General features: G+C 40.9%; 1 protein-coding gene across 4 annotated transcripts in view; it reads left to right on the top strand.

Annotated features, from left to right (window-relative positions):
- The window catches only part of KPNB1 (karyopherin subunit beta 1), a 94,557-nt gene that overhangs the window by 42,256 nt on the left and 34,185 nt on the right, over nucleotides 1-18,116 (top strand). For all 4 annotated transcript variants that reach the window (XR_009155057.1, XR_009155056.1, XM_058182856.1 and 1 more), the window contains exons 16-21: nucleotides 4,720-4,802; nucleotides 13,437-13,544; nucleotides 14,160-14,303; nucleotides 14,807-14,912; nucleotides 16,035-16,149; nucleotides 17,721-17,882. Coding sequence is in view for 2 of the 4 variants with exons in the window: in XM_058182856.1 (XP_058038839.1) it covers nucleotides 4,720-4,802; nucleotides 13,437-13,544; nucleotides 14,160-14,303; nucleotides 14,807-14,912; nucleotides 16,035-16,149; nucleotides 17,721-17,882 (718 nt within the window). In the remaining 2 variants the exon portion in view is untranslated. The remainder of the gene's footprint in view (nucleotides 1-4,719; nucleotides 4,803-13,436; nucleotides 13,545-14,159; nucleotides 14,304-14,806; nucleotides 14,913-16,034; nucleotides 16,150-17,720; nucleotides 17,883-18,116) is intronic.

The following is an 18,116-nucleotide window of genomic DNA, read 5'->3' as shown; positions in this document are numbered from 1 at the left end:
CCTTCTCCCGAAGGACTCAAATGCTTTCCTCTGTTAGTCAAAGGGATTTTTTTAAAACATTGAAGACTCTCTGAATACATAAGTGTGAAAGTGTTATCCACATTCTAGTTTTATGTTACAATTGGGATTATTCTATATATTTAGAATTTATATATTGGTCTTGACATAACAAATGTCAAAAGATTTGTGGGCTAAGGATTGGATGAGGGTCATCAGATGATATCACAAAATTATAAGAATGTTTAATGATTAGATTTCAATACAGATAGTGAAAAATATAGTGAGGTGGTATTATAGAACAGACTAAAAGTTTTATTTTGATTATGAACAGATAATATTGTGTTGGTCCAAAAATACGATCTACCCCAAAAGTAAATTATTCGATTTTTTGGGGTGGGCCTACCCCAAAAATAAGCCATAATGAAGTGGGTGGGCATGGCAGCACAGGAGGCAGTCCTTCTCTTCTCCGGTCACCTCATGGCTGCTTGGCCACTTAATCAGGGCCCGTAGATCAGCTGAGCCAGCGAGGGCCGGAAGCTGCCTCTCATTCTGTCTCTCCCGGTGCCTGGTGATGTTTCTGGCACACTCTTTCCAGCTCCTGTCCTGCCTGTGCAAGCTCTGTGGTAGCCCTTCAGGAGCATGGAGGAGGGAAGGGGAGATTACCCCTTCATCATTCGCACTCATATTCCCTGGCCTCTGCCCAGCTTGCCCCACTCTTGCTGGAGCAAGAGGGGTAAACTCAATGTTACCTGCGGAGGCCTCCCAGTGCAAGTGCTTTTGCAGCCGCAAAAGCAGCAGGCCAAGCAATGCGCTCCATGCAGCTTGCATCCTCCTTACCTAACGATGACAGTTGCAGTAGGCAATTCCATCCACAGAAAAGCTACCTCATGGGTGCCACTCCAGCCGCCACCTCCAGCAGGCGCGGCCTCTTTTGCCGCCGATTGTGGCTGCAAAAGCAGCAGGAGGCCAAACAACACACTCCATGCGCTTCGTGCCCTCCTTATCTAATGTTGACGGTTGCAGCAGCCAATTCTGTCCACAGAACAGCTGCCTTGCAGGTGCCACTCCAGACGCCTTCTCCAGTAAATGAAATGTTACCATAGCTGCAGAGGGCACCTTGTGCAACACTGTGTCGCAGTTCTGGAGCAAACCTGTCTTCCCTGCACAGGATTGCAAGACTGGAGGCATTAAAGCCATGGTGGGAGGGTTTTTGGATGTGCATCTGTGCAGGTCTCCTCTTTGAAAGGACGATGTGCAGGAAATCCTCCGCCCCTCACCTCTGCAGATCATCTTTTCAAAGAGGATTTTTACCACGACGAATAGGTGGCTGGAGGCAATGTTTGCATCAGATTGGGCTTTCTTCATTGAGGGGAACAATCGGGGGAGCAAGAGATTTAGGAAGCCTGGGCTGGTGCAGGGTGGTTTCTCCAGCGAAGCGTCTGATTGATGAGCGTTTTGTGGGCCAGACTTAGAGAGACCATCTTCCATTAACTTCGCTGTGTCTGTCTCTGCGGGCTACTGTGGTATCTTACAAGGCTCCTTCTGATGTCCCAGGTGCGAAGCAACCTCCCATAAAGGAAGGCATGGAAATCCGTACCCCTTCTCTCTCATTGGATTCTCAAATATTTTCAAGCAAAACACTGCTAAGAGAGGGGAATACCTCTGCCCCCCTCCCTCCCCAAACTTTGTGTGTAGGCATGAAGTTTCACAAAGCTGCTTAATCTGCAGCTGCTGACTTCTTTGCTTTGTGCTTTTTATACACATACTGACATACCCACCCTGCTTGGAGTTGCCATTTCACCTCCCATAACTCCATTTCTGTGGAAAGAGCACTGGGGTGGCACTGGACTTCCCCTGCCGCCGCCCTGGCTCCTCTCAGTCTTAACTTTGCTTGTGAAAGTCTGTGTGCCACTTCTCTGGTTGAGCTCCGCCAGCACTTGGTTCTGGGAGAGACCCTTAGAGAGCGAAGTGGGGCTGAGGGCAAGGGTCGAGGTAAAGCTGATTGCTTCCCCTTTGCCTCCTCTCCCAAAAGTGCTCCTCTGGTGGGCCACTTCTGCAGCAGGAGATGTGCCCCTCGCGCTTCCTTTCCAAACGGTACTGTAGCAGCAGCTATCCACAATACTTTACCATTATTTCATCATGTCCCACGTGGCCCAGTACTATGTTAAAAGTTAACATTTCAGAAATATTACCATAGCTGGAGAGGAAAGGACGACGTGCCGGAAAATCTTTCCCCACACACACCCCTGCAGATTGTTCTTTCAAAGAGCAGCCCTTCACAGATGCACATTGAAAAAGGCTCCTTCCATGGTTTCGGAGTCTTGCAATCCTGTGCAGGGAAGACAGGTTTATTCTGAAGCTGCAGCAGAGCGTTGCACAAGGAGACCTCCGCAGCTATGGTGACATTTCTGAATTGTTAACTTTTAGCACCATACTGGCCACGTGAGTTGGGACATAATAATGATAAAAAAATTGTGGATAGCTGCTGCTACAATACCCTTTGGAATGCCAGTGCGGGCATAGCTTGCCCTCCTGCTTTTGTGACCTCAATCGCTGGCCAAAGCGACTGCACTTGCTGGAGAAAGTGGCCAGAGCAGCTGTTCCGTGGATGGAATTGCCTGCTGTGACAGTCACCATTAGGTAAGGAGGGCATATGGGACGCATCACTTGGGTAATTACCAGCAAAATCAACCGTGCTTGCTAGAGGTGGCGACCTGAGTGGCACCTACAAATTAACTGTTTTGTGGATGATGGGATGGCCTTCCAATCCTTCAGGAAGGTGTCACAAGGGGCCGCTTTCCCCCACACATACCGGTACACGGGTGGGAAATAAGGTCTCCCCGAAAATAAGGCCTAGCTCTTATTTTGGAGGTCAAAAGAAAATAAGACCTGGTCTTATTTTCAGGGAAACACGGTACTTACAAATGTTCATAATGTTATGTAAAGTGTTTTAGCAGTGGTGAAATCTGAACCGGTTTACTCAGCTTCTTTGGTCGACCATAGCAAGGCCTGTTCTGAGTGGAACCTGTCCTTTTAAACCGCTGTATGGTCTTGGCCACTATGCTGCAGCTCAGTTTCAGACTCTTGGCAATCTTCTTATAGCCTAGGCCATCTTTATGTAGAGCAACAATTTGTTTTTTCAGATCTTCAGAGTTCATTGCCATGAGGTGCCGTGTTGAACCTCCAGTGACCAGTATGAGAGAGCGATAACACCAAATTTAAACATCTGCTCCCCCTTCACACATGAGACCTTGTATCACTAATAAGTCACATGACACCAGGGAGGGAAACGGCTACTTGGACTCCATTTGGACATTATCACTTAGGGGTGTACTCACTTTTGTTGCCAGCAGTTTAGACATTAATGGCTGTGTGTTGCATTATTTTGAGGGAACAGCACATTTACACTGTTATACAAGTTGTATATACTTACTACTTTACATTGTAGCCAAGTGTCATTTCTTCAGTGTTGTCACATGAAAAGATATACTTTATTTACAAAATGTGGCGGGTGTACTCACTTCTGTGACATACTGTATAGGCAGAAGAAATATTAGCTTGCTCCAATTTCTTTACAGTGTTTAGAATAAGAAAGTGTAGTGGGCTTAGCTGGGAGGTCACTTTCAAAACTTGATTGTAGCATTTGGTTTTTGACTGGTAAATAGCATGTTTCCCCAAAAATAAGACCTGGTCTTATTTTCTTTTAGGCTTGTAAATAAGCACTCAAGCTTATTTTCAGGGAGATGGGGGGGGTTGTTTGGGTTTTTTGAGTGCAGGAGGTGGTGAGCACGGGAGCCAATGGAAGTGGGCGCTGGCTCCACCCTCTCCATCCCACTGTCTGCTTCCCTGCAGCTGCAACTGGCCAAGGTCTCCGCATGCCCCGCCTCTACCGTCCTTGCCTGCTGTGCCATGCTAGCCACCAAATGGCTGCCCATGCTGCTGCTGGTCTTGTGGGGGCTGTTCGTCCTCCTGTCAGGGTGGGTGGAGGTCAGGGCATGCCAAGAGACTCAGGCATCAGACAGTGGGATGGTGAGGATGGTGCCAGAGATAGCTGCCCAAACACTTTTCGCCCAGGGGAGATAAAGCTTTATGTGCTTTCAGAGGGAATGCTTTGAAACAGAGTAATTAGCTCCGTTTTAAAGCATCCCCTTTGCAAGAACACGAAGCTTCATCTTCCTCTGGATGAAAAGTGCACAGCAATGCCATGTGGAGGCATTGCCCACTCCATCCCACCATCTCTCGGCTTGCCTGTGGCCATGCTGAAGAGGAACCCATGTAGGACATTGGGAGCACCTGCCTCCTCCATCTCTTATGCTGCTGCTGATGCCAACACAAAAGCCTCCCATGAGATAGGCAGCCATGCAGCATGTCCGGATCACCTGACTTCCCCCCGCCTCTGCCTCCATGCTCAGCTTTTCTGTCTTTGCGCTGCGCCAAGGGGCCAGTGGGCTATGGCTACTGCCAGACACCGTTGGGCCCTCATGCTAGCTGCCTCTCATGCCCACACCCCCCCCAGGTTATTTTTGGAATAAGGATTATATTGGGCCCAACACAGAAAATCAGGTTAGGGCTTGTTTTTGGGGTGGGTGTTATTTATGGGGAAATGTATAGGTGAATTAAGATCCCTAGAGTTTTGAGCGCGACAAATTCATCTAGACTATGAATATTAACTTCTTAATTTTAGATATATCACATTTTTTAATTTTTAATTTTGTTCAGTGTTAGGAGGGGAGTTTCTCAAGTACATGGAGGCCTTCAAACCTTTCCTGAATATTGGTTTAAAAAATTATGCTGAATATCAGGTAATGCCCTTTTCCTTGTCTTAAAAAGCAATTGGTTGGGATTAAGTGGTATATTTTTTTTATATACTGCTGAATTTGGAGAGAATTGTGATATTCTTTTTATTCTTGTAGTGTTTTCAATACCTAGCAGTAATTTTATTTCAGGATCTGTGAAAATAGATAACTGTCAATATAACAAAGTTTGTTTAATCACAACTGAATCTTGAGGCTGTTAGCAGCTGAAACATTTTTCTCTTTCTCCCTCCCTCTCTCTTCCTCCTCCCTATCTCTCTCCCCTCTTTTTTTGCATTCTCTAATTAGATATTCTCATTTATTGTAGTTGCTTTAGAATTATCCTGTCTATTATATACTATTTGGCAATTTTCTGGAGGTTTAGATTATAATAACAGAATTCATTAATATATCACTTTTTAAAAAATAATAAGCCTAGTTTGAAAGATCACTCTATTTGGTGGTGGGATAAGAAAGACAAAAGTTAATTATGATTCTGATATCAGTAAAAGTTTTCCTGTAATAGAAGACTGCAATATAAATCATCCATGTTTTTCTATTTTTTTTTTTATTGAAAAAGTTTTACAAAGTTTCCCCCCCTTCCCCCTCCCTTCACAACCCTCCACTTCCCCCTCCCCTCCCACTTCCCGGAACAAACATAAGGTATAGTTAAAAATAAACATATGCTAAAAAATTTTCCCTCCTAACTCAATTATACTCCTACAATTCTCTTCAAATCCTAACCTCCCCCAAAACAATCAGAAATAATATATCCTAATCATTCAAAGGTAGTCTGATAACTCTTAGTCTGATATCTGCTTTGAATATAGTCAATCCATTTTTTCCATTCGTTTAAATATCTTTCTTCTGTATTGTCTTTCAGAAAGGCTGAGATTTTTGCCATCTCAGCCAGATTGATAACTTTCAATATCCATTCTTCTATTGTAGATACTTTTTTTTTCTTCCAATACTGTCCTATCAGTAATCTTGCTACTGTTACTAGATTTAAAATCAGTTTGGTCTCAATTACTGTAGAGTCTGTAATAATTCCCAGCAGAAAAAATTGCGGCAGGAACTTTATCTTCTTTTTCAAAACATTTTGTAAAATCCACCAAATTTTTATCCAAAAAGCCTTAATATTCTTACAAGTCCACCAAATATGGAAATATGTAGCGTCATCACAATTACATCTCCAACATTTTGCTTGCATATCTGGATACATACACGATAGTTTCTTGGGATCTAAATGCCATCTATAAAACATTTTATAAAAATTTTCCCTTAAGTTCTGTGCCTGCATATCTTTAACATTTCTAACCCAAATATTTTCCTAAGTATCCAATAATATTGGCTCCTGAAAATTTTATACCCACTTTATCATACAGTCTTTTTCCAAGTCCCTTTCAGAATCAATTTCAAGTAACATATTATACAATCTCTTTATATGCTCCTGAGATTGATTTCTAATTTGCTTTACCAAATTTTCCTCATTCTGGTCTATACCAATTTTCTGATCTTCCTTCCATCTAGCACGTAATTGCCCGTATTGAAACCAAGTATAATTTTTCCTTTCTTCTTTTAATACGTGCAAAGATTTTAATTGTAAACTACCTCTTTCAGTATATAAAAGATTTTTATATGTAATCATTTTCTGATTCTGTTCCAAATTTAAGTAGAACAAAAGAAACATTTTAATAATATTTTAGAACAATTCTTCATATCCAAAGACGAGAACTGTGTAAAAATAATTTACACATAAGGATTAAAGTTGCGTACAGTTTCAACAGTAACAGCAAGCATAAAATTTCCCATCATACTAAGCCTAATATGTGCTCAGGTTAACTGGCAGACACTCCCTACAATCACTTGTTATTCCAAAACATCCTATTTGCTGTAGAATATCAGGCATGAAAGATAAATTCCACATCTGAAGATCTAATGCTTATGTCCAGAAATCTCAACTAATGGTAAGCACCTGCTTGGAATAAGGGTCAAGGCAATCCAAGAGGGATTGGATTTACAGTAGTTCACTTGTGATTACATTGAGATTCTAGGCTGATCCCTGCAACCCCATGTTCTACCACTCCCTCCCCTACTTCAAAGAAGGTAATGTCTAGGCCTGGATTAAAAATTAAAATGACAAATTCTTCTCTAATTAAAGGTCTTTTATTTGTGGGCCCCATGATCTCAGTTAAGATCAGTCTTTTACATTAGCCATGGAGTTTTATTTTATTTTATTGAAGAACAAATCAAAGAATAAGAGAATTAGTTTGTTCTAGTGACTTCTAGTCCAACTTTAGGAAAAATAGTTATTGATTGATTTTAGGCCAGTCATTTTTTTTTCAGCCCTAAGAAAGAGTCAATGGCAAACCACTTCTGAAATTTTGCCAAGGAAATTGTAAGTACTTGTCTAGGCCAGGAATCAGCACTGATTCAAAGGCACAAATAAAGTAATGTTTCTTTTGACAATAAACGCAATAGTCCCCCCCCAACACACACACACACACACACACACACACACACACACACTTAACAGCTCTGCAATTAATAGTTAACAAAAACTGTGACTCAAATAGCATACAAACTGTTAAATGTCACTAGACATAATTTAACAATGGAGTTAGTTTATGTAATTTTATAAAATTTGTGGGGTAGCTAAAGGGGACAGAGGAAACAGGTTCTGAATAGTTTTTTTGTAGATATTAAGGCAACTAAAGAAAAGGGAACTTAATGGGGTTAAGCAAGTGAAAAAATATTGGTATGGAAGAAATTGTTAGAAACAATAGTCATCCCATTGATTACCCATTATCCCAAAAGAATAATTGAATACAATAAATTGTTTGATTACAGCAAAACAATAATAGGAGATTGTGTTTGAAAAAGATTTTTATAACATTGAAAAAGTGGAAAAACCTTGATGTCAAGCGAGGAAAAAGGGAGGAGAGAAGAGGAAGAAAAATCAGGAGTCAGACATTCTTAACCAAATGTTGAAAAAATTTGCATCACAAATAAAAGTGTTAAATAAAAATTCCCAACAAATACAAGAGAAAACACTAAATAAAACGAAGTATAAGAATTTAAAGTATTAAAATTTTTAAAATGCAATTATGAATATGGCAAAGAGTGCAAACCAATACAAAAAATATCAGTTAAAAACAGATTAGATACAAAGCAGTTGAACTACAAAAGCAAAAAGCAAGATACTATATTATTTTCATCAACATTTCCAAGAATTGACTATTGGATCTCCAAAGTTCTTATACCATTTCTCAAGGAAGTAGAAAGTCTTATACATGGACCATTATCCTTTTAAATGGAGGATGAATAACAGGCTGTTACGCCTAGAAATATATTACTAATATGCCAAAAATAGTTACTTTTTGAAAAATAAATATGATTCTGTGGCTATCAAAGATAACCACATGAGAGCCAAAGTAACTTACATGAAGGAACTTAAGAGGTTTGCAATAAACGAGAAAATAAGGGAATCAATATAAGAGATCAGAAATTACAAAACTTGCAGAATTTTTATTATAAAACTTGCAGAATTTTTATAAGAAATTATATTCTAAATATAGTATTACAAAGAAGGCTTGAACATATATTGGAGAGTCAAATTTAAAGAATTTACTGAATTACATGGATTGATATTAAGAAAACCCATATCAGTTTAAGTCCGCGGACTTTATGGGCATTACGGAGACCTGGTTGGGCACAGAGGGGGGTGTACCCCTAGTTGAACTGTGCCCTCCGGGTTTCCGTGCATTCCATCAGCCGAGGGCCCAGGGTAGGGGTGGGGTGGTGGTGGTTGTGATTAAAGAAAGCCTAGAGCCGAGGGAGTCCACTGTACCTCAGATAGCTGGTTGTGAATCCCTCCTTGTGAAGTGGGGCCATAGGAATCAGATGGGTCTGTTGATCGCGTACCTGGCTCCTTGCTGCGTGACTACAGCGCTACCTGAGCTACTGGAGGTGCTTGCCGGGGTGGCAGTTGAAATTCCCAGACTTTTGGTCATGGGGGATTTCAACTTGCCATCGACCAGCTTGTCATCGACGGTGGCTCAGGAGTTCCAGGCTTCCATGACGGCCATGGACCTGATTCAAGTAATTGATGGCCCTACACACACAGGGGGAGGCACACTAGATCTGATTTTTATCTCTGGACAGTGGATTAATGATCTGGAATTAGGAGATTTAGTGACGGAACCGGTGTCATGGTCAGACCATTTTCTCCTTCGCCTGGACTTTCGGACCGCTGCTCACCACCACAGGGAGACGGAGCCAATGTGTTGGTTCCGTCCCAGGTGCCTGATGGACCCTGATAGGTTCCGGACGGAGCTTGGGCCGTTTCCTGAGGATCTTGCCCACAGCACGACTGAAGAACTAGTTACGGCCTGGGAACGGGCCGCGGCTGGGGCTTTGGACCGTGTCATGCCTTTGCGGCCTCTGACCCGGCGTAGATCTCAATTGGCTCCTTGGTTTTCCGAGGAGCTGAGGGAGATGAAACGCCGGAGAAGACGCCTAGAGAGCACCTGGAGGTCTAGCCGTTCCGAGGCTGGTCGGACACTAGTGAAATCTTTTACTAAGACCTATCTAGTGGCAATGAGGGAGGCGAAACGTTCTTACGTTTCCACCCTCATTGCATCGGCAGATAACCGCCCGGCCGCCCTGTTTCGGGTGACCCGTTCCCTCCTTCATCAGGAGGGGCGGGATGACCCCTTACAGGGACGTGCTGAGGAGTTTAACGGTTATCTATACGATAAAATCGTTCAGCTTCAGGATAGCTTGGACCAAGATTGCGATGATCCAAGTGGGATGACGGAGACGCGTCTTGTTGAAGTTGTTTGGGATGAGTTTGATTCTGTGGCTCCCGAGGACGTGGACAGGTTGCTGGGGAGGTTACATGCAACTACATGTTTACTGGACCCGTATCCTTCCTGGTTAGTACTAGCTACACAGGAAGTGACACGAGGCTGGCTCCGGGGAATTATAAATGCTTCATTGGTGGAAGGGGTTTTCCCCACTGCCTTGAAAGAGGCAGTGGTGAGACCCCTCCTCAATAAGCCTTCCCTGGATCCAGCTATTTTAGGGAATTGCCATCCAGTCTCCAACCTTTGCTTTGTTGCGAAGGTTGTAGAGAGTGTGGTTGCATGGCAGCTTCCCCAGTACCTGGATGAAGCTGTCTATCTAGACCCGTTCCAATCCGGCTTCCGGCCCGGTCATAGTACGGAGACAGCTTTGGTCGTGTTGGTGGATGACCTGTGGAGGGCCAGGGATAGGGGTTGATAGGGATAGGGATAGGGATAGGTTCCTCTGCCCTGGTCCTATTAGATCTCAGCGGCTTTCAATACCATCGACCATGGTATCTTGCTGCACCGGTTGGAGAGTTTGGGAGTGGGAGGCACCGTTTATCGGTGGTTCTCCTCCTATCTCTCCGACCGGTCGCAGACGGTGTTGACAGGGGGGCAGAGATCGACCGCAAGGCGCCTTACTTGTGGGGTGCCTCGGGTCGATTCTCTCGCCCCTTCTGTTCAACATCTACATGAAGCCGCTGGGTGAGGTCATCAGTGATTTCGGGGTGAGTTACCATCTGTATGCTGATGACACGCAGCTGTACTTTTCCACCCGGACCACCCCAACGAAGCTGTTGAAGTGCTGTCCCGGTGTCTAGAAGCCGTACGGGTCTGGATGGGGAGAAACAGACTCAAGCTCAATCCCTCCAAGACGGAGTGGCTGTGGATGCCGGCACCCCGGTACAGCCAGCTGCAGCCGCAGCTGACTGTTGGGGGCGAGTTATTGGCCCCAATGGAAAGGGTGCGCAACTTGGGTGTCCTCTTGGATGGGCGGCTGTCGTTTGACGATCATTTGGCGGCCGTCTCCAGGAGGGCCTTTCACCAAGTTCGCTTGGTTCGCCAGTTGCGCCCCTTCCTTGACCGGGATGCCTTATGCACGGTCACTCATGCTCTCGTCACTTCCCGTTTGGATTATTGCAATGCTCTCTACATGGGGCTGCCCTTGAAGTGCATCCGGAGGCTGCAGCTAGTCCAGAATGCAGCTGCACGGGTAATAGTTGGAGCAACTCGTTGCTCCCATGTAACACCAATCCTGCGCAGTCTGCACTGGCTTCCTGTGGTCTTTCGGGTGCGCTTTAAGATTTTGGTTACCACCTTTAAAGCGCTCCATGGCTTAGGGCCCGGGTACTTACGGGACCGCCTGCTGTTACCTTATGCCTCCCACCGACCCGTACGCTCACACAGAGAGGGCCTTCTCAGGGTGCCGTCCGCCAAACAATGTCGGCTGGCGGCCCCCAGGGGTAGGGCCTTCTCTGTTGGAGCTCCTACACTTTGGAACGAACTTCCCCCTGGTTTACGTCAAGTGCCTGATCTTCGGACTTTTCGCCGTGAGCTGAAAACGCACCTGTTTATTCAAGCGGGACTGGCTTAAAAGTTTTATTAAATTTTTTAATTGGGACTATTTATAAATTTTAGGGTTTTAAATTGTTTTAATTTCAGCCATTCCTGTAATATGCTTGGTCTTAGTTTTGTTTTTAATGTGTATATTGTGAGTTTTTTATTATTTGGCTGTACACCGCCCTGAGTCCTTTGGGAGAAGGGCGGTATAAAAATCTAATAAAATAAATAAATAAAATAAATAAAGAGCTCAAAGAATCAATTTCAACAACTAAAAATGGGAAGGCAGCAGTAATATTCCTAGATACAGAAGCTTTTGATAAATTTGGAGTGTGTGCTTAACAACCATTTTTAAACAAAATGAATATATTAGAATTTAAAATTTGGGTGAGGAGTATTTATTGATGACAGTTTATAGCAGATGGAATACTCCACAAGTTTTCCAATAAATAAAATACAAGATGAAGATTCCTACTTTCTCCATTATTATTTGTTTTGCAGATAAAATCTGGAAAGACAAGGAAATATTTGGAATCAAAATTCAGGCGGAGGAATACAATGAAATGTTATGTAGACAATGTAGTATTAACTAGTCAATCATAGATGTCTTTAAACTCCAAAGAGCTTTAAAAACTTCTCTGGATAGAAAATTAGTGAGAAAAAGAAAGAAAGATAATAACAAGATATATAACCCAAGAGGGAAGATGACCACATGATATAGTGCCTGACTATGAAATAACAAAAAATCCAGTGAAATATTTGGGGCTCTATTTAACAGGGTGCAATATATTAGAACAGCTATAATAAATCATGGAAATAAATAAAACAATAACTTGATAGCTAGAGAAACCTAAAGCTTTCTTGGCTAGGGCTAATCAGGATTGTAAAAATGAATATTCTATTCAAGATGAACTTCTTATTCCAAATAGTGTTAATTGTATACCTAAAATAAAAGTTTTGAGAATACCATATTTTTCGGAGTATAAGAAGCTCCTGAGTATAAAATGCGCATTGGTTTTTGGGGAGAAAAACAAGAAAAAAAATTTCTGCCTCTGCCTACCAGCATCCATCAGTATTCATCTGGCTAGCATCCTTATAGCAAACAGCCTCGTCAGCTTCAACATGTTATCCCAACCTGATTCAGCATAAGTATTTGATTGGTGGTTGGATCCCAGAATACCACCAACGAGCTGTTTCAGGTTGTGGTGATCACCACAGCCCATCGCCACCTCCATGCGTCACATTTTTGGCCTCTGCACGATCTGTTTTAGACCTGTTCCAGGCTGCCAGGATCGCCACAGTACATCACCGCCTCCCCGAGTCATGTTTTTGGCCAGTTCCAGGTGGCAGGGAACGGCAGTGTTGGGGAACTGGCCAAAACCACGATGTGCAGAGGACAAAAACGCCATGCACGGAGGCTGAAAATGGCCAAAGGATGGGGGCCAGTGGGTGGGCGGGGCTTCAGCAACATTAGCTGTATAAGACGCACAGACATTTCCACTCACTTTTGAGGTGGGGGAATGCATCTTATACTCCAAAAAATACGGGTAATTAAAAGAGATTAATGGAGTGGAAGAAAACCAAAATATTCAACTTTTGCAAGATTCAAAAAGAAGAAGCAGGCTTGCATTTTATCATTTTAAATTACATTATTCTCTAAACTGTCTCATAGATAATAAAATGTGTATAATCTCAGAATAGGAGAATATTACCATAGAAAGAACCAAATTAGCAAATAGATTATGGTATAAAGAAACAAAAGAAAATAATTTGAAATAACAAAACAACATTAGTGAAAAATACTGAATCTTGTAAAAGAAAGGTTGTGACTTCACTATTCACCTCAGTCAAATACCTTTTATTTCAGGGATAACCATAGCAAGTAAGTTTTCAAGATAACAATTCCAGTACAAAAATGGGAAAAGATACGAGAAAAACAAATAAAATTTACTGCAACTTAAGGGGAGATTGGTATAAAATTTGCACACAGTATTGGAAAAGAAAAACTTTGCTAATCAGACAAAATTGAAAAACCAAAATTGGAGAATACAATCAGCAAAGGCAAGCTGACTATATTTCTGTAATGGATATATTGAAGCATCTTTGAAGCATACTGCCACAATTGAGAAATTGCCTTGAAGGCTCTGTTTAATATTGTAATGGGGAAATAATGATTGGTGCTTGAGATGAGGTGAAAAGTGACTCATAAAAGTGTTGGCTATATTTGTTTTTGCAGGTCTGTTTAGCTGCAGTGGGCCTAGTGGGTGACCTATGCCGGGCTTTGCAATCCAACATTCTGCCCTTTTGTGATGAGGTTATGCAGCTTCTTTTAGAAAATTTGGGGGTGAGTAAATTGATAATCTAAAAATAAAAGAAAAATAAAATTTCACATCTATTAGTGAAAGTTATGTTTAAAAAATTCCTAACAATGTAAACATTGATTTGATCTTACGGCTTGTTCCTGACAAAAGAAGAAGAAAGAAAGCAATATAAATAAAACTGAAATAGTTTTATGCAATAAAATATGAAATAAAAATGCAAACTATTAAAGTATTAAAATGTCATAATTTCTATTAAGACCTTTCAGTGAGTAGTATTTCCTCCCATAAATTATAAATATGGAAATTTGCAATGCCATTTAATACCTGTGACGCGTATTTTTTTAAAAATGTATTTTCGTCTGTGGCTCACCAAATGGATTATGTTTTCTAATCTTTAATGAGCAGCAAATTTGGTGATGGATTAATACTTGGTTGCTAAAACTTGGTTGTACAGTCCTAGCTATTGAGACCCATTGAATTACTAAGAAATATGCTGAGAACTGAAATACTTTTCAATTTAATTAATACAAAATGGGAAAAGCCCTGGGCACCTTGGAGGCAATATCTGATAGAATGTAAGTATTGAATGTAATGTAATTTCTAAAAGCTAACCTGTTGGCTGTGAATTGTCTTTACAGAATGAAAATGTACATCGGTCTGTTAAGCCCCAAATTCTCTCAGTGTTTGGAGATATTGCTCTTGCAATTGGAGGAGAATTTAAAAAATACTTAGATGTTGTACTGAATACTCTACAGCAAGCTTCTCAAGCCCATGTTGATAAGGTAAACAATCTTTTGGATCAATTGTCTATGGAAATTCTCAATCATCCAGGTCATCGTTCTCCCAAAGGTGCTCCACCCTTGTTTTTATTCAAAAGACAACTGGCCTTTATTGGGTTTTTTCCTTTGAAAATATTTCACTTTTCATGCATTCATGCATTCTACCTAACTGAATGGAACTGGAAGGATTTATATTCTTTGCAGTCATCCGGTCATAAACCCAGAGAGTTGTTGAGGCCACTTGGGGGTTTATCTGTATCCAGAGTCATCTAAATCAGATGTACGGTATGTATGGTATATCAGATGTAACGGGTATGGAACCTTCTTGGGACTACTGAAAGGACTGTTGTAAGCAGGAGATAGGTGTCCCTCCCCCTCTTTTGAGAGAAAGGGGAAAAAGCACCTTTGGGATAACATTTGAGTCCTATATGTTTGAGATAGATGATGGACAGGCAGTGTGGTAGGACAGTAATCCCAATAGAACTCTATTTTATGTTTGTCCTTAGTCTGATTATGACATGGTAGACTACCTGAATGAATTGCGAGAAACCTGTCTGGAAGCATACACAGGCATTGTTCAAGGTCTGAAAGGAGATCAAGAGAATGTACATCGTAAGTTCTTTTCTTTTTAATTTCCTTGAGTACTACAAATATGAACATCTGTGAGGTTCAATTTCTGCCAATGTTTACTTTTCTTAATAATAATAGGAAACTTCAGTGCAAAGCTTCTTATTTTGCCTTGTTTTAAGATATGGGCTATTACCTTAGAAAAGATAGTTGCATTTTTCATTGCTCCTTGTATGAGGTTTCAGGATATTTTGATGGTGTTTAACTTAAATGGCATATTTTTACAGCCCTGAATTCAAGTTTGCATCTGTATTTTTATTTTTTAAAAAAACCTCTTTTCCAAAATGAAACAGGTACATATACAGATGCTACATTTAGTTTAGGTTTCATTTAGAACCTCTGCCTGAGATCATCCTTTAATGTTTTCTGTTTAAGAATACATTGTAGGAATCATTTGATTTGTACCCAGCCCATTCTAAGAAATCAAGTTTTCAGAATAATAAATGAGATATTATGGGATAAACAAGAGTTTAGATTTGGAGAGGTTAACTTCTTTGTGTTTTTCCCTTTCCCTTCAATTTGCTTTAAAATGGCATGCAATACACAATTTTAGGAGGTTAGTTTTGGAAGATTAGTATACATGCCAGGTTTTTAAAAATTAAAGGATTGTTTTCCTCAACTGTTAACTTGTGTTAAATTCAACTTAATTGCTGTAGGATAAGGAGTTGTGAACGTGAAATAAATAATGTTAGAGGCAAAAGGATTGTTTTCTAAGCAAACCCCAGTGCTTTACTCCTATATTTCACAAATTTATGAATCTCATCTGTTCTAGCACACTAACCAATAAACGTTAGTTTATCTATGTGATTAGAAGCTTTTGAGGTTACAGTCAACTATTCTGAATCTCCCTTGTCTTTCAGTTATTTCTTGTGTAAGACGTATCAGTTTTTATATGAGCACTAAAAACAGTTTTAAGATAGCAGGTAGTAGGAACGTATAAAAGCAATGTCAGAGAAAAGAATATAATCTTTGTAGGATGCCTCTAATACAAATTAGGTTTATAGTTGAACAAAGTTTTAAGGTAAACTTTCCAGAATTGTTGATATTAATAGGAAGAAATAAGCCCATAATGTAAGCCTATAAAACTAAATTATGCTTCCTTTTCAGCGGATGTGATGCTGGTGCAGCCTAGAGTAGAATTCATCTTGTCTTTCATTGACCATATTGCTGCAGATGAAGATCATAGTGATGGAGTTGTAGCCTGTGCAGCAGGACTGATAGGGTAAATGCTGAAGATTTATGATCTACTGTCTCACAGTGAATTTGTCTCACCTCTTATGAAGACAAGATTTACTTTACTAAGAACTTTTTTTAACCTTATAAAACTTCTAAAACTGTTTAATCTTGGCCCACTACTAAATATTTAAACTTGTTAAATAGCCACGCCGATACTATTTGTTAAATTCTTTTTGTCCTTGCTTTATAATAAATGGGACTGGAATTTGTGACTAAGTGATCTGGTTGTAAAGTGAAACGTGAGTGCTGCTTAACAATATTCTAGCATTCTCTCATAGTTAAGCAAATCACTAGTCATTAAATGAATCACCATGGGTTATTAAGAATCATGACTTCCAACTTCCTGCCAGCTTCCCTATTGACTTTGCTCCTGGGAAACCAACAGGGAAAGTAGTAAATCATATTGACATTACTGCAGGATGCTCTGATGTTTGGAAATCCAAGTCATTGTTGAGCAATCATCATGATCACAGTATCATGGAGCACTGTGACAGCCAGCATTTTGAGGATTGGTAATAGTTATCACTCATTCAGCGCTATTGTCAGTTTGAATGGTAGCTGAACAAGTGGTTTTCAATCAAGGCCCGTCTGTACTTATTTATTCAATTTATTTATATGGCTGTACATATCACCAGATAAAACTCTGGTGGCTCACAACATACGAAACCAATAAAAACAATATCATTGTTATGAGATTCATACACTATATGGATTCTATAGTGGATGGTCAGAATAAATGCAAAACAGTGGCAATGCCCCAGTCACTCTGGCTTCCCAGGAACACATCCAGCTTTTCAGTGCCTTGCAAACGGCTGGCAAGGTTACAGTCAGTCTAATCTTGGGGGAGCAGTGTTGTTCAGAGTTCACGTGCTACAACAGAAAAAACTTGAATCCTAGGTCCCATTAGATTGCATTATTTAATTGAGGGGACTCGGAGTGAGTTCTTCCTATCAAGTCTACTGGGATGAGTAGTCCCTCAAATAACCCAGCCCCATGCAATGAGGTAATAATTAGCACCTTGAATTCTACCCAGAAGCCAATATATCTGGCTAGTGGCCTTGCAGGAGCCCTACCCCTGAGCCTCTTGCCCTATCTACTATCTGGACATATATTCTGAACCAGTTGCAACTTCCAGATGGTCCTCAAGGGCAGCCCCAAATAAACTACATTGCAGTAATTCATTTTGTGGATGGAAATAATCTTTGATTTATGATCACAATGAATCCAGGACTTTGGTCATAGATTGAGGCACCATTGACCAGTTATGGTCATAAAGCAAGTCTCAGCAGTTTTTAAGCAAACCTTATGGCTATTAAGTAAATCCAGCATACTCAGTAGGGATTTCTGCTAGGAAATGGTAAAAAAAAAAAAAAGCAAATTGTGATCTATGGGTTGCTGCAACTACTTGTAAATGTGAGCTGATTGCCAAGCATCTGAAATGTGATGGTGTGACTGCAGGGTGGATGGAATGTGCAGCATTCATAATTCAAAAGAGCCAAGAAACTTTGAACTACCCACAGCACATACTGGGAGTTTATCTATATTTGCTTTTCACAGGGATTTGTGCACAGCATTTGGGAAAGATGTCCTCAAGATGGTAGAAGCTAGGCCCATGATACATGAACTTCTAACTGAAGGAAGGAGATCAAAGACAAACAAAACAAAAACCCTTTCTACCTGGGCCACTAAAGAGTTGAGAAAACTGAAGAATCAAGCTTGGTGAGAAGGCTCCAACTTTCTTGTTCTTTAAAACAAATTGAGTTATTCCTGTACAGCTTGTATTAGAAATTCAGAGAACTAATGTAATTCCCACTGAATAAGCTTCTGCATGGTGCAAAAAGTAGCATTTGGATTTTCACCTCCTGGATCTTTTTCTTTAGTGTCCTCCAGTTCAAAAATTATTTTCTTATTTTTAAAAAATTGCAAGAAATATTATGCAGTATAATATGACAA

The sequence above is a fragment of the Ahaetulla prasina genome, chromosome 4, assembly GCF_028640845.1.
Source record: "Ahaetulla prasina isolate Xishuangbanna chromosome 4, ASM2864084v1, whole genome shotgun sequence".
In the NCBI taxonomy this organism is placed as follows: Eukaryota; Metazoa; Chordata; class Lepidosauria; order Squamata; family Colubridae; genus Ahaetulla; species Ahaetulla prasina.
The sequence above is the reverse complement of the archived record's forward strand: the minus strand, read 5'-3'. Positions and strand labels throughout refer to the sequence as shown.